Source organism: Channa argus, chromosome 8, assembly GCF_033026475.1.
Source record: "Channa argus isolate prfri chromosome 8, Channa argus male v1.0, whole genome shotgun sequence".
In the NCBI taxonomy this organism is placed as follows: domain Eukaryota; kingdom Metazoa; phylum Chordata; class Actinopteri; order Anabantiformes; family Channidae; genus Channa; species Channa argus.
The window spans coordinates 28202783-28219480 of record NC_090204.1 but is presented as its reverse complement, the minus strand read 5'-3'; the positions used below and the strand labels follow the sequence as shown (position 1 = coordinate 28219480).

At 39.7% G+C, this 16698-nt stretch overlaps 1 protein-coding gene across 1 annotated transcript in view; it reads left to right on the top strand.

The window, feature by feature from the left end:
- LOC137131569 (cadherin-2-like) overlaps positions 1-16698 on the top strand; it is an 86073-nt gene that overhangs the window by 29648 nt on the left and 39727 nt on the right. Inside the window, exon 3 of the mRNA XM_067513006.1 lies at positions 11821-12035. Coding sequence (XP_067369107.1) covers positions 11821-12035 — 215 coding nt within the window. The remainder of the gene's footprint in view (positions 1-11820; positions 12036-16698) is intronic.

Genomic DNA, 16698 nt, shown 5'->3' with positions numbered 1-16698 from the left:
GGAGATCTTGCACATGTGCAGTCAACACTTGCTGTACGAAGGTATGGCGAACCGGGGCTTCTGGAGCAACATTTGTAAATCATTTCTCCAGCCCATGTTTTGAAATAAAGTGTGAAATGATTTGTTTTAGCTACTCTTGCTGCAAACCCCCCACTCTGTTCTAAATGGTCTGCATGTGGAAGCCTGCTGGTGAGCTGACCAGACAGTGAATAATGGATGGAAAATTAAATCAGGTGCGTGAAATGTTACGTTGGAGGCCCCATCTGTGGGCTGACGACATTTGTATGCAGAAGTGAGACCAAGGAATGTCTCTGCGGGTTGTTGAAAACATTTGAAAAAGAGGTTTTTATTGTTACATGATTTCATCTGCATAGGTGTAGCTCACTTTTTTGAATTATAGCGGCATCTAATATGGGCACCTATCGGATGGGGGCCTGGTGGCTCAATGGGTAGAGCATCGGGTTGGGATGCAGAAGGCTGCAGGATTAAATCCCCCCCCCCCCCCCCCCACCCCTCGCCCCCCACCAGATGAAGCACCCCCCAAACATCAAGGGCTTCCTTGGTGCCGGACTTAAGCCCGGATAAAATGGGAGGGTTGTGGCAGGAGGGGCATGTGGCGTTAAAATACACATGCCAAATCAACATACGGAACACGTTCCGCTGGGGAAACCCCTGTGCCCAAAGCACCTATCATCACTATAGGGAAGCTACAGGTAAAACCCGCTAAGATACAGAAACTTCAAGAGATCTGATGTCATATCACAGTTTATTGTGATGTGTTTGCTGTTTCTTTGAGTTTTGAAAACCTCAAATAAACGTAAAATCTAAATTTTTATTCTACTATATAATGCAATTAGGGGAATGTGAAAGCTACCACTATGCAAATCTTTTATTCATTGGTACAAAACCTGGAGAGAAAACCTATGGCCGCTCAAAATTGAAAATATGGAATTAGTCATACAGTTTTGGAAAGGATTAAAAATGTATGAATAGCAGCAGAGGAAAACAACCCATTTGGCCTGTGTGCTGGACTGCAGCCATGTGTGAAGTGTATTTAAGTAGAGATTCTTCCCTTCAGCACATATCCAGGCATGTTAAAGCTGCCAGCTGCTGAGCAGGAAGACCTGGTGGTTCAGTAAATAGATGGACCTGTGAACAGCAGGTGACGATAGTGGCTGAGCCACAGCCTTTTATTGCCAGCGATTCATCTATCAGCCCTGTACTCTCTTTACATGGTATCACCCTGCCAGAGTGTGTAATGTAGGTAGAGGACGGCTGAGCTCTGACTCTTTTGTTTGACTACCAGCTCGGAATTCACTATGCCTCTGAGGGTTTATTAGTAACATATTGGCCTTTCAGGGCTGTGGCTGATTGATTTTGCATGGCTCCTAGAGTTATCTTTCCTATGAAGGGATTGTGGACAATAGAGGAGAAGACTGGCTGAGTGAGCAGGGCCAGCTGGCAATGAGAAACCAGGGTACAAACCAAGTGCATTCCACTAGTGAGTGAGAATTGTTTTGGACATAGAGGGTTTAGATTTAGGGTGGGGGAACACTACATACTTCATCTTTGAGGTCATTTCTATTGGAATACTCTGCTCGGGTTTCTCCGATGTGAGAGCTCAGAAATGGAAAATAGGAACAAAGGAAACAAGAGATTTGGTAATAACGTTTTTCTAAAGCCTATTAAATTGATGATGGGATAATTTGTGCTGCATAGATTATGGAGACACAGGGAGCTCAGGGAAGCTGCTACTTCATCAAGTGTGAAAAGAAACTCTTCCTTTAAGCTGTGAGTTAGATCAGTGTTAACATGAAGCATTGTGTTTTTCAGAGCAGTTTGAAAAGGGCCATAGTCATTTTGTAACAATTAAGTAACTGTTTAGCATATACAAAGCAGACAAATTGATTATTATCTTTATTAAACTTGGTGTGAGAGACAACTGAAAAAAACAAACTGGGAATAATTCCAGTATGCTCGTTGGTATCAGTGAATGAAGTATAAGATTTAATGAATAATCAATAGACTGTTTGAGTTTGGTTTCAAAGTTCTGTGAAAGATATTCTACTTGTTGTACTCAAATCCAATCACAAGGTTATTCCAGACATGAGCTCCACCTGGATTTAAATATGTGCCATGTTCTTAATTAAATGATTAATTAATTAAAGACCTGGGGCATTTATATTATAAATGAATTGATTTAAAAAAAAATTAACTACACTATTTATGATCCATATTTTAACATCTGTGTGAAATGCTCCTTGTCAACAGTTTGGAATGAAATATAACAGGATGCAAACCTACCTGCTAAATCTAACATAATAACAGCGCACCATCAGCTAGTATAATGTTCTCTCATCATGAAAGAAAAACAATCCAGGAATATACTTTTTAAAAATGTAATCAATATTGCAAAGGTTTGCATGCCCCTTGATTGATGAAACATTTGTACTAACTAATTGTGCATCTAATATGTTGTTGGTAAAAAATGGAAAAAAAGAGTAAAACAAAGAGGATGCAAACATTTTCTCCCAAATCTAGTCTAACACATCATCATGCAGCTCTATTGTTTATACTGTGATATTGTCAAAATGACTAAAATGTTATAATGTGGAGGAACTGCCATGATATGATACAGCCTTAGTCTGAACCCAGCAGGAGTTTCTTTAAAATCTAAGTGGTTAATTCTAATCCTATCAAAGTTACTCTAGTCACCTGGTTGTAACACTACATCAACGTACTGTGCTGGAAATACATGGATTGTTCCCTTTGGGTTTGGGAGTAAGATGCTGCACCTAGTGGAGGGAGTTTCTCAGGGTCTTGTTCATGAGTTAGGGTACAATGGAACACAAGACTGACGGGCCAATTGATGCAACAGCAATAATGTGGACTTTGTACCAGACTGTTGCTAGAACGAGGGGGCTGGGCTGAGGTCCGAAGGGAGTTCGGAGTAGAGCTGCTGCACCTTCAGGTCTTGCCCCCTGGGTTCTCCCCACTGGAATATCTGGATTATCTTACTGAACCTGCTGCCACTACAACCCAATCCCACATCATAGCAGATAATAAATATTTTCAAATGATCGATGGCTTTCAGCTTGTCCCTTCAGGGATCCTGCCCTTCCTGCCGCAACCCTCCCAGTTTTATCCAGTCTCGGGACTGGCACCAAAGTGGTGGGGTCCACATCTGGTATGGTGGGATTATTCCCAATTCGATGCTCTACCCATCACCCGGCCCCCCCGTGGATGGGAATATATGTTAACGGAAAACAAATGAACACCTCACGTTGCAGCCACGGTAAACAAACCCAAACTTGCTGGATTTAACGTTGTGCAATATTTATAACCAACACACCAAGATAGCAGCCATAAAAACTGTCTTGAGTTGTGACATAAACGCTTAATCATGGCTCTCTCTCCCATCACCAACAACTAGTGGAAAACAGCATTGAGCAGCGCTTACAAACAATATCCTGAGGAAAAAAACGCACTTGTTCATATAAAATAATAAACTAGAGCAGCAGTGCAGACTTTGACCATGATGAGGTCCAAAACATTTCTTAAACTGACAATTTTGTTCCTCACAGCAAACCACGCTGTATGTATTATATTAGTCAGCTTAATCACATCTAAAAACACTTCCCGGCTCTGCTCCTGGTGTACAAATGTCACATTCTGATGTCTTAGATAAGTTGTTGTTTTAAATGACATGGCCCGATGGGAGCAGCTTATTTCATTTAAATTCATGAAATATTACACACATTATATTCTCTGTCTGCACGGGCTGGATTTAGAGAGGGAAGAAGGAAGTCGGCCTCTGGCTTTGCTCCTAGACAGAGTTTATCTAGCAACACCCAGCTGTCACTGTAAGACCCACACACACACACACACACACACACACACACACACACACACACACACACACACACACACTAGAAATGCCGGGAGCCTCTGCGTTCAGCAATGTTTGTGAGTATTTAGCAGGGAGAAAATTGTTTTGGAAGATTCACTAGTGAGACTTTAATCCTGTTTAGTTCTCTTTGTTGTCGTTTAATCTTTGCTTGAGAGTGTGTATGTGTATGTGTGTGTGTGTGTGTGTGTGTGTGTGTGTGAGTTCACATATTCCTTCATTTATGCAAATGCGTTTGCTCTTTTATCAGCCTGTCTGTTGAGATGATTACAGTTCTGTCACACCGTGTCATTGGTTGGCTGTTAACTTCCTGTCTGTGTCCTTTTACACCATCACCAACAATTTTACTGACGTTAATAATTATTAGTTGTTAATTTCCACACTCGGCTCCATCAAGTTTGAAACCTGATAAGAGCTTTTTGCAGCATCTCAATATTCATATTGCCTGGTATATTCATCTATGATGCCATCAGCAGATCAGTGAAGTAATGTTAACCCCCAAAGAAGCAGTGACATGCCCATCAGCCTCAGCTGTACTTGGTGTTTACTGTTAATTGGCAGAGGCTAGGAACCCCAGCATTCAGCATGCTGACATTAGCAATTAGCTCAAAGCTAAAATCAACATTCTATAAAATTGCCTTCGGTGAAGTGTATTGTAAATAAATTTAATTAGAGTTAACATAACACGGCCTTCTTCAGGCTGCGTGGGTCCACATGACGTAAATGTTATCTCCTCAGCACACCGTTTGTGCTGTGTTCTCCATCTTTGCTTCTGTTCATATTAATATTCTTATTAATGACTTAAAATTGCACTTGTTGTCAGGAGGATTTAATCGTGTTTTGTAGTGTGCATCGGTTGACCATTCTCCACAGTTGTTGGATTAATCGATGGTTTAAAGTTGCAGGGACTTGATGCTGGTTACTGGATTTATGTGAATGCAGCATATTATGTTTTGATTGAAGGTAGAGTTAAAAATTCAATGTGATTGTAAAGATCCGTACACAAGCTGATGTACAAAGTTGTTCAATAGATGTATGTACTTAGAAACTTGTGATAATTATATGGCTACTCCACCAAATGTTACAAATGAACATCAGTTTAGTTGTTTTAAGGAGTTCTGTGGCTGCAGAGAAGTGAAATTCCCTGATCCTTACCCCACTAATAAACCAGAGGAGGTCGACATGAGGGTGACTGTGGTGCAGGAAGAGCGGTAGAGCGGTTGTCCACCAATCTCACAGTTGCTGGTTAAATCCCCAGATCCTCTGGTTGCATGTCAAAGCTCATGCAAGACACTGAACCCCAACTTAGTTGCTCCTGGTGAGTGTTGACATAGCAGCTCCCCCATTGGGGGGTGTGTGATTATGAGTGTGAATGGGTGAATAAGAAGCAGTGTGTAAAGTGCTGTGAGTGCCAGTAGGTACAAAAGAGCTATATAAGTGCAGAACATTTACCAATTCTGTCACAGGTAGGAGCTTGTAGCTCTTCGATACAGGAAAGCACTTCAGGGGCTTGGCTCCGGTTTTTAGGACCCTGTAGCTGAATCACACTTTAGATCACCATGGTAACCTGTGTTGCACAGCTAACTAGTTCTTGAGCAGCTTAACTTCAGAGGATCAGATGGAACACTGACCACTGACCAATCAGATCACTAAATCTGACTCATCATTCCTAGAGGGTCCTAACAGAGACAGAAGCAATTGTAATAATCTTGCATTAAGGTGCTAAATAACAAACAGTGACTGGTAAAATGATGTGGCCGTTTCATATTTTCCATGAGTCACCGACAAATTGATGGACAGTTTATCATTAAAAAGCTACATAATGATGATTAATGCTGCACAAAAACTAACCCAAAATGTCTTCTACCATTGACATATATTTCTGAAAAGACTGTGATAATTGTTCTTATAGTAGAAGCTCCAGCTCCACCTGTTTAACACGAACATGCACAGAAACCCAGCATTCACTGAGCCACTTTTATCCAGAACAGCTAATGTTCAGTTCAGTGAAGCCAAAAATCTACATATTAGCCAGAATAAGTTGAACTCACTTTGGGCTTCTACTACTTCTCTCACACTGGGAATTAAATGTAAATTCTGGAAGACAGTGTCAGGGCCCCTGCAGTCACGGACACAGTGAAGAGGATGAGGAGGAAGGGGGGGGATGAAGCTTGTGTGTGTGTGTGTGTGTGTGTGTGTGTATAAGAATATTTCCGCATCTACAGGCAACTTATGAGGGTTTTAACTCTTTTTGATATTGTTAAATTAAGCAGCTTTGAATTATTTGAAGCTACCTCACTGAAATTGAAGGTACCAGATGCACATTCGGATAAAAAGTTGTGGACAGAAATAAAAAGCAAATTGCTATTCTAAAAAATAATGTTTGATTAAACCCTTTTTCTTTTGTCATCATGAACCAATAATAATGATTCCTCTACACAGTCACAAAGAAATACTTGAGGGATCATGCACTGATACAATGTGACTTTCATAGCCGAACACTGCAGTGTCAGTCGTTCTCAAACTTTTTGCCTTGCGACGCTTTAAAACAAAGTGCCTTTCACCCTGTCAAGGCCTGCATATGGTGAACAGCTCAACCAGAAAATGATTTTGCCTTTTCAGCTTGTTTGATTTGATTCATCATCACAGGAGGCCTAGAGGCTGCAAACACTTTAATAAGAAAATAGAGAACTAGAAAAACATGGCAAGTGCATTTATAAAGTAGACATAAGTTGTTTTTCCATTCAGAAGAGCTGGATTCAGTAAAGACTCAATTTGCTGTTATTGAAATGCTGTTTTGTTGAGTGTAGATGTGTAAACCAGACAAGCATGCTGTGAAAGTATTTCAAATGTAAACAAGTATTTCATTTTGTTCAGTTGCAAGATTACAATACATGTACAAATATGTGTTGTTTTGGGCAGAAATAGGAATTAAAGAGGAAACCTGGCTTTAATCATAGTCAAACATCAAATGAAAAGTAGACTTGCTGGCTTTCATTCAGTGTATTGATCAGAATCATAAAATCACATAGACATACTGGACACTAGCTCCACATCCGAGTGTAGAGATGATGTACATTTCAATGATGTCCCCACAATGTGACTTGAACGTGACCGTAGTTTGGTTGAGTCCTGACAAGTAGGCATGTGCATATATTTTTGCCGCCACCATATGACATAATACATCTACACACATACAATCTCAGCGCCTCTTATCGATGCTCACCACATTGCCTGCTTGGTTTCCATAGTCACAGTGTCTTTATTTTCCGCTCTGTCTTTCTTTTCTCTCTCATTAGTGCTTTTTCCATCCAGCCATCAAGCAAATTTCAAATCTGCTATAACAACACCACTAAAAATAAACTATGAATAAGTTGTCTTTCTATCAGCTATGAATAAATTAGCATCCTAACCATGAAACACAGCCATTCCAGACAAAATGATGCCCTGATGAATATCCATATGGTGTCATAGAATATAAGGATCTTTGCATGTTTGTTCCAATGTGCATTCAACTAAAGCAGCTGGTTTCAGTTTGGATCAGGTTCCCAACTGGCAAAATATGTGGATTTGCTTTGTCATATCGGCAAAAATCTGTTGATGATTCACCAACAAAGTGGTGAACATAGTTATTGATATTACATCATTTTCAGTCTCATTCTCCCTTTTTCACTTAAATGCAGACTGAGTAGTTAAGTTGAGTAGTTAAGTTCATAGATCAGCGTCTTTGGGCTTGTCCCTTAAGCGTCCCCACAGCGTCCATGTTGATTTGGCCAGCATTTTTACACCGGATGCTCTTCCTTCCGCAACTCTCCGGTTTTCACCTGGGCTCAGGACTGGCACCAGGGTGGCCCTTGGTGACTGGGCGGCGCCACCCCTGGTGAGGTGAGATTCGATCACATGGCATTCTGCATCCCAACCTGCGGCTCTACCCATTGAACCACCAGCCCCCATTAGTTTTTGTTGTTATAGGCATATAGGTCTAGATTGGATGTTTAAGACTTATTCACAATAAATTAAATTCTGTCAGACAGTCAGTGTCTTTCCTAAGGACAGTGACATATGGGACGGAGATGGGGACTGAACAATCCAACCCTGCATTGGTGGATGACTGCTGTAACTCCCGAGCAACAGTCACCTAATGCAGACTTCCATTCATACACCTATAACAGTTATCCTTTCCCACTCCCACCTGCCATCAGACAAGAGGCAGGACACACCTTGGCTGTGTATACAGAGAATACATTTATAATACTGTGTAAATCTGTTAAGACTTCTTGATCCTTTTTGTATTTGTTTTTTGTAGTATTCAGACCAAGCCTGCAATCTTCCCCTCCCCACCTCCCCCTAATTCTGAGGTGGTAGAAACCATTTTGGATGCACTGACTTGTTGTTAATGTGCTGACTGTGATGAGCTGACATTTTCTCTTGACAGCTTTGTTCTGCATGAGTGTGCTGTGTCTGCTCAAATCATACCGCCAATGAAGTTAGGTGATTTCCGGAAAAATGCACTTACAGTGCTGCATACCCCCCCCAAGGAATCACAGGAAGCTATTTCTTCTCAGAATGTAGGCTGTACTTGGCAAACAAGCTGAGGACTGCGTTGAGTTCCTGATGAAAGTTGGGTCCCATTTCTGTCCGTTTAAGGTTTTACTCCTGCAAATCCCGTCCTTAGCTTTGGGATTAACAGACAGACTAAACACTCTTTGGCCAGGTCCATCGATTTCTACTCCAATGCTCATCAGAAAGCAAGTCAGGTTTTACATGACATTTTTCTTCACTCTGTTACTCTAGTATCTACTTTTTTCCTTGTACCTCTTAAAAACATTTTATCCCTTTAACTTCTCCCTAAGCAGCTTTGAAAGGAAAAAAAAAATTCTACACTGTTTGACAGCTACACATATGCACTATACACAGTATCAGCTTGTTCCATTTTGGATACATAATTTAAAGATAATTCCATTCACAGAATGTTTTTTAAGACTCACAAAAAGTATATTTATTTTTTCTAACACAACTATCACATTCTGCTTCTCCTTTCATCTTCTACCTTTGTACTGTTGCAGAGTGGTCCACATTGTGCACAATAGGGTTAGACAGGATGCAAACAAGTAACATTGAGTGTTGGGCACAGACCTGCAGACATGATTGCATGCAGGTTACAGGCTTTCAACATGTGGCCACCATTCTTATCAGAGCACCCAACAGGATCCATCTTCTTTGATACTTACCAATGAAACATTGTATTACAGAAGTACAGGTCTGGGCTTAGGCACAGCTGGACCCAAGAATTGTGAGAGCTTAAAAGCCATCTGCAGAGGGCCTCACTGAGTAGTTTACCAATAAGGTGCAGCTTAAGAGATGCTGAAAAGGTTATGTAAAGGTAGTGTTTCACCTACAAACATGGCGGCACGTCATCAGTACAGACCCTCTATTAGAAGGGAACGTCCCAGAGGGCTTTAATTGAAGGCACCCTGTGAGACATACAGGAGAAATTATTTGCATGCAATAAATACATCTAATATTCACTTTTTTGTACCTGGCCCTTACATGGAATTTACCAAACAAAGGTGCTGCATGAGAAAGAAATACCACACAATTTTTGGTGTAATAACGCAAAACCTCTATTATCATCTTCTCACTGTGCCTGAAACATTTTCTAGGGAAAATAACGAGGTAATTAAAATGAATTTGCTGATGTTCTGGATTTCGAGGTGCATCTTTTCTCACACGTGAAGGTTGGTGCAATTATATTTTATTTCTGAGACCTGACACAGGTGTTGTTTTTCCTTGGAGTCCCCCTCATACATAGAAATCCTCACATAGAGGAGGAGAAACCGTACGTACTGTACAGCAGTCTGCCTCATGCACAGTGGTTGTGTAAAATGTGCCACATGTTACCTTCACATTTAAATTTGTGCAAGAATTGTGTTTGAGCTATCAGGTACAAAGCTACTCTGGACGAGACTCACAAAGCACTTTGACAACATGCAAGTAATCGAATGGAAGGCAGCTAAAGAAGATGTATTTGCAATGTGCGTGTTACAGGTCAAGATGAATGTGATATTCTGGCTTACAAGCAGTTGTGTTACTTTGGCAGCATTTTGCTGGCCTTAAGAGTAGATCATTAAAACTGCCTTAAAGAAGGATCAACCTGTCAGCAAATTCTCTGATTTCTTTCTAAAAAGAATTAAGGTATGGATATACTTTAGGCTGCCTGGGAAAAGGTATAAAGTGCATAAAACTAATGCACATGAAAAGAGGAATAATAGATAAATCTAAAACATATATTTAAACATTTTAATTAATAGATTATAATCAACGAAACATGATAAAACTAACACCAAACACTAAATTTGAGGTAATAACAACAGATTTAGTGACAACCTTTACATGAGCCTTTATACTGAGTCAAAGATGACAGAGGTTTCTGGCCTGTGGGTTGGGGCTGTCTCTGCGCCTTTAAAGAAATAACTAAAATCAAAATTTTCTGTCCTGGTTGACCTATAAAATGGTCTGGGAGATCCTGGCACCTAGTGTCTAAAATATATTTGAAAAAGGCATTAATGGAGTCATTGGAGCCACATAAAGCTGAGTTTCATCAGTGTACCTGTAGAGCGAGATCCTGTGTGTCCTGAGACATTTACATTTACATTTAGTCATTTAGCAGACGCTTTTATCCAAAGCGACTTACAAGTTGAGACATTACCTAGAGGTAACCTAGAGTAACCTGTACAAATTAAAAAGTCATGGTCTAAAAGTTTTCTGAGGTTTTGGATGTGTTTTCAATGGTTTTTGTGTTCAAGAAAGATGTGAGGACATTTAGTTAAAAACTGGTCCTGACAGAGGGATGTATTTCTTCAGTCTATTTAAAATTATTTGACCATCAACTGTATCAAAGGCAGGACTAGTTTCAGTAGTACTAAAACTGAACATTTATTGATGTCTAGATTAAAGCTACACTTCTCCTTCCCTTTCTGCAGCTGTTGGAGGAGGTTAAGTCAGGCTGCTGTGGAGAATGTTCTCAGTTAACTTCCACGATCCCAGATTGTTAAACAGAAAAGATTAAAATTGTCAATATAAAAGAGTCAATGTGCAGATTGTCTTTGGAGCCATGTGTGATGGCTGAGTAGTCTGGAGATCTAGCCGGTGCCACAACCTTGTGTGGGAACTGGGTTGAAGATGAAGAAACATTTGTAATTATAATTACACAGCACATTTAAACAAGAGATAAAATCACATTCAGCAGTTGGCTGAAATGTGACTGTTGGCGTTTGATGACGGAGCTGCATCATAACATTGATGTTATGAGTCGCCATGTAAGCAGAGGTATTTTGATCTGCCATATGTGTCACCTGTGCATAGGCAACTGTGGAAAATCCCAAAACAAGTTAATTTTTTTCAGTTAGGTAATTTTTTACGTTTTTAATGGCTTGTTGTAGCTGTGTGTGTTCATGTAGGGAATTGGCACATATCGCCATCGACAGGAAGATGAAGGTCAGATAAAATCTACTCAAATCCACTAGTTTGTTAAAATGGGGCAAATAGAATATTTGTTTAAACTGTCAATCTAGGGACAAATTGTAGAGTCCAAAGTAAAATGGCAGTAAACTTAAAGATTTTTTGTCTCCTGGATTCTCTATTATCTCGTAGCCAAACATGTACATGTGTAGTAAAACTTGACAGGCTCCTGACATAAAATAAATGACAGTATGCAAACATGAAGTTAGTGATGGGCTCAGCCGGGAAGGAAATGTTCACCTACTCTGAACTGGCTGCAGGGTGTTTAAGCATCTATCTGTGTCACAATAGACAACCATCACTTACACATACACACACTGCATATCACAAAGGTGATTGATGGGTAAATCAACTCCTTCTGATGTCTGTCTCCGTCTTTCTCACTTCCACAGTGAGCTTCATGGACTGCGGCAGCGGGAAGGTGTGGTTTCACATTGGAGATTCATCCAATTTTAGGGTGAGTGAGGATGGAGTGGCGCGTGCCCTGAAGGCCCTCAGCCTCCCAGTAAAGGAAGAATCCACGGTGTGGGTCTACGCTCAAGATGTGCAGTCCAAAAAGGTCTGGCAGACCCGAGTGCACCTCCATGTGCGTCCAGAAGCTGATCAGGTAACACATTGGTGGTGGTAGAGAGCTTAAAAGTTTTTTCAGTTGCGGCATTTGCAATAAGCTGCTTACCTATTATCTCACATTCAGTCATAATTGAGTTAAAGAAACACTAGAGACTGTGTTGTATTTCTAATATTCCATACTAAATAAATTGGATCATATTTCAGTTTCACTGCTTATTTCCTTCTATTTAAATATGTTCAACATCTCTCCCATGTTTACCTTGGGTGTGCTAACCTCCCCCTAAAGAGACCTGGAATCCCTCTGAAGTAACATTAGGACGGCATAGAAAATCGGATAAATACAAATTTGCATTTCTAATGCTACAGCAAATTATGAAAATAAAGGAAATCTAATTAAAATCTGATATAAAAGTAAGATAACTGTAAAAGAAAGGTAAGAAGTGTATTGTTACTATTAGTATTGTATCATCTGCTTTTTGTTTTGGCCCTGATGCTGATTTCATTTTTATAGTATTTAATGACAGTAAGTGCTCATTACAAATGTATTGACAATAGAATAGATATAAATCTGACACAGGCTATTTTTGAGGAGCTACTTCATCCAAATACCCAGTGGTCCTGGCTCAGACTTATGAAGTTTATTATCTTAAATTATTAATTGAATTATAGAAAGAATAACTGGAGTAACTGTGACTCTTAGACTTGAGAGAAACTGAGTGACTTGATATAAATCTGTGGTTGTATGTTGTTACAATTCAGACAGACTAAACATCATTATTGGAGCTGAAACCCTGTTTGACATTTTAACCAACAAATGCAGCATTAGCACTGACTACATTTAAGGAGCTGCTCCATCGAACCTGCACATCTTCTTTCTTGGTAGCAATTGTGTCTGAAGCTGTGCTGCGAAAGGGGGGGAACCCTGTGAACAACCAGCTGAAGTGTGTGTGTGCAGTGCAGACCAAGCTTTACACCCACATGTCACATCTGTGGCTTTTTTCATGTTTAGTAGGTCACAACATAGCTCTTTTTTCGAGCTGTGAACTATGAAAATCTAAAGTTTCAACCACAGATGTGAGCTGCCTACACACATCCTGCCTTGCAACCCTTCTAAAAGGACCACAAGTCTCCTGCAAATCAAACTCTGATGCCTGCAAATCATAAATAGTATCCAAGAAACTAGATTTTTTCTCTTTTCTCAAGAGGAGAGGTGTGTTAATATAACCTTTACACGAAGAAAGGTGCATGATTGGGCCGTAAGCACGTGTGGGGGGCTTTCAGGGACCATACATACCGTACTCAAATACAGGACAGTCAAGCCAATCATGGATCCATATTGGATGAGCTTTATTTTGTCTGAAACGATCCATTGAAACATCCCTAGATCTGCTCTGACAGTGATCAGGACATCTCTACATTACTACAGTCAACATTATTTTATTGAACATCTTGAGCTGTTGGTTTAAAGATTCAAAGAATGCAGCCCAGGGCACAGGAAACTCTGTCATTTTTATTTTTTTTATATTATTCAAATTATAAATACTTAATAGATTCATGAATAATGAAAGGAGTTATTAGTTGCAGCCCTAATGGCTCTAATGTATTTGTTGTCTCATGACTGAGCTGTAAGAAGCTCAAGTGCTTCTCCTATTTATCATTTTCTACTCATTCCAATGTCAGTGTTATTCATAAACAGTGTGTAAGTGATTGCACGGTGAAAACAGATTGACTGCTGCCGAGTCCTGAATAATTGTGAGTTCATTAACACGTAGAACCTGACAGCAGTAACACATACCTGGATGTGAGTGTGAGAATTTCAGCATTTTTTAACATGCAGAATCATTAAACAGTCTGAGTAGGATGGGCTGTAATTTTCCCCCCACGGCTTCAGTAATGTTGGATGAACTATGTACACATATAAAATCACAGCTTTTCCAGCCCAGCAGGCGTCTGAGGTTGGCCAAGTGCTGATTGCAGAGACAAAGCGAGTCAAACAGCCATCTGTTAGTTTGTTTCATGTACAACAGCGATAATAAGGCCCTCTGCATGTATTTAGACAAGACACTGGCCTTGATTGGCTGTTCTTCTAAACACAACCCAGAAATAGCCGGGTGCCATATGCTTTAGCTGCTATCGGCCTCACTCGCTGCAGCCGGTGAGGAGGAGATTCATAGAGAGTGAAAGAAGCTGTCAACAATCCTTCATAAGGAAAACTCACGAGGAGCAGCAACGGCAGTTAACAACCAGTCATTTGCCAAGGGAATAGTGTCAGCACTGTGCCCTTCAATGAGCGAGAGGCAGGACTGTTCAGGTCTGTTATCAAATGAAAATGAAGAGTGAGACAAACAGGCGTCACATTTACAGCCCACTGAGGTCCAAATGTCAGGAAAAGGTTGTCTGTGCTCTACACAGCAGACAGTGTGGCGTCATAACAATACCCCACTTACAGCGTGTTGACTTACAAAAAGCAGATGCTAAAAGATAATTTTATCAAAAAAAAAATATTTACCAACTGTACTTTGTGTAGTAAATTTATTTGCATAATAATGTACCAGTAGTATTCCTAAAAAGTACCAGGGGGCTTTGGTTGGGATGCAGAAGGCTGTGCCCCATATCCCGCCCCACCAAGGGCCACCTTGGTGCCGGTCCCGAGCTCCGACAAAAACGGAGGATTGTGGCAGGGAGGAACATGTTCCACTGTGACTGCTCCAGAAGGAACAAGTCAAAGCGTTTGATAACTGATATACTGTTGTTTTCGAGTGATGGGTAGTTTACTTATACACACTGTAAGTCAACTATATTATTTAAAGTGAACTATACAGTAAGCTGATTACTTTTATTATTATTCTCAAAGGTCAGTCTGACAAAAAGCTTGATGATAATCATGGGAAATATTTTTCAGACATTTATTTTCTTAATAAAATACAATACAGGCTTTAGTTTTTTTTTTCCCCAATGATTATCCCTGTGTTATTCTGAAGCTGCAACTGTGGGGAATCCTGTTGGGAATAAACCAGGTGCTATTATCATCATTATGCAGTTATTTAGTGATTAACTCCCCCTTTGTGAGACTCGAATAACAACAAAACGATCTGACCGATAGTCAAAAGTATCAAGATACTGCTTTTTTTATCACTTATTATGTGTGACTTGTAATGCCAGGATCCTGTGTGATTGATGATACAGTTTTACCAATGATCTGACCAATGATGTGTCAACAGATTTTAATCAGATCCTTTGAACTTAACGCGCTCTGGAGCAGGTGGACTTGTGCAACATCTGTTGCCATGGTGATTTACCCCTGTTAAAAGTGAGCCAGCTTCATTGCACTGGAAAATCTGCATTAAACCGAATGTTGGCTGTGAAACCTACTAATCTGGGTCTAATCACTGAAAACACATTGAAAATGAGAATAAATCAGGAGTCACTATTTTAACCCTGTGGACTTAGAACTATTAATTTGTAACATTATTACACATTTATTTCTAACAGCTGCAGCAGCAGCAGCACTGAGTGCTGGGTCGCCTGAGTTAGTAGTCTTGATATTTACCCGACATATTTAAAGGATGATAAAGTGCTGGAATCCTACAGTTGCATTAATTTATTAATTCAGATGCAACTTCATGGGAATAAAGGCAACAGAAGATGAAAGGTTAGTCATAGATCTGAGTGTAAAATGTTTATGTTGATTTGCAGTTAAAAAGCATCTCTTTAAATAGTGAGTGAAAAATTTTGAACTATTTAATCAAGTGAAAATTCTATGCAGTTTAATGTATTCAGAAACTAACTTTAAAATACGTTTGGCCCAGTTTTTAGATCTTGGTACTCTCCAATGAGTAAAGACGCTAGAATTTTCTCTGAAATACCTGACAGAACTATTAAAAAGAATAATAACAGTAGTAAAGGGCAGCATGGTGGTGGTTGTCTGTCTGTGTGATAGACTGGAGACCTGTCCAGGGTGGACCCCACCTCTGACCCAATGCTACCCCCTGAACCGGATAAGTGGTTACAGATAATGAAGGGATGGATGGAAAAGTAATAAAAAACAGACTTTGATTTTTGCTTTTGGTTTAGCCGGATATTTTAGATAATCCAATAACTGAAAATGGCCCTGATGGATTTTTTCAGAAAAGATCAATAAAAAAGTGATATTTCAAACAGTTTTCTTTAATTAGCATCAGGCCCTTAGATGCAATTTTGCCTGTTTGCACAAGAAAAAAAACAATTCTCATTTTGGTTTGTGCTCTGTATTATTTAAACTATTCTTTTGAATAAAAATAAAAGAATAAAATAAATATATTTATTTTATAAAAATATATTAAACATATTTTAAATAAATAAAATAATAAAAATCAAAACCAAAGATTTCTTTACATCTTTTTTCATTTCATTACTTTTTAGGCATCTTTTACAATATTGGTATAGACAAAAATAAAGCTGTTTTTCTTCAACCCTGGTTGGCAGGGACCCCCTGCTCCAACTAGTGTTCAGTGGCCTACCCACTGCTAATTACCTGGATCAGGTGTATTCAGTCAATCGGAACGTCAATATTCCAATTTCCGACTGAGCACATCTGATCCAGATAATACACAGTGGGTAGTGCAGGGTTGGAAAACCAGCATTGGATGGTGGTTGTATCCCTCTTCCATGATCCCATCATATCAATTACAGAAGTCACATTGTCACAGTTTTTCAATCAA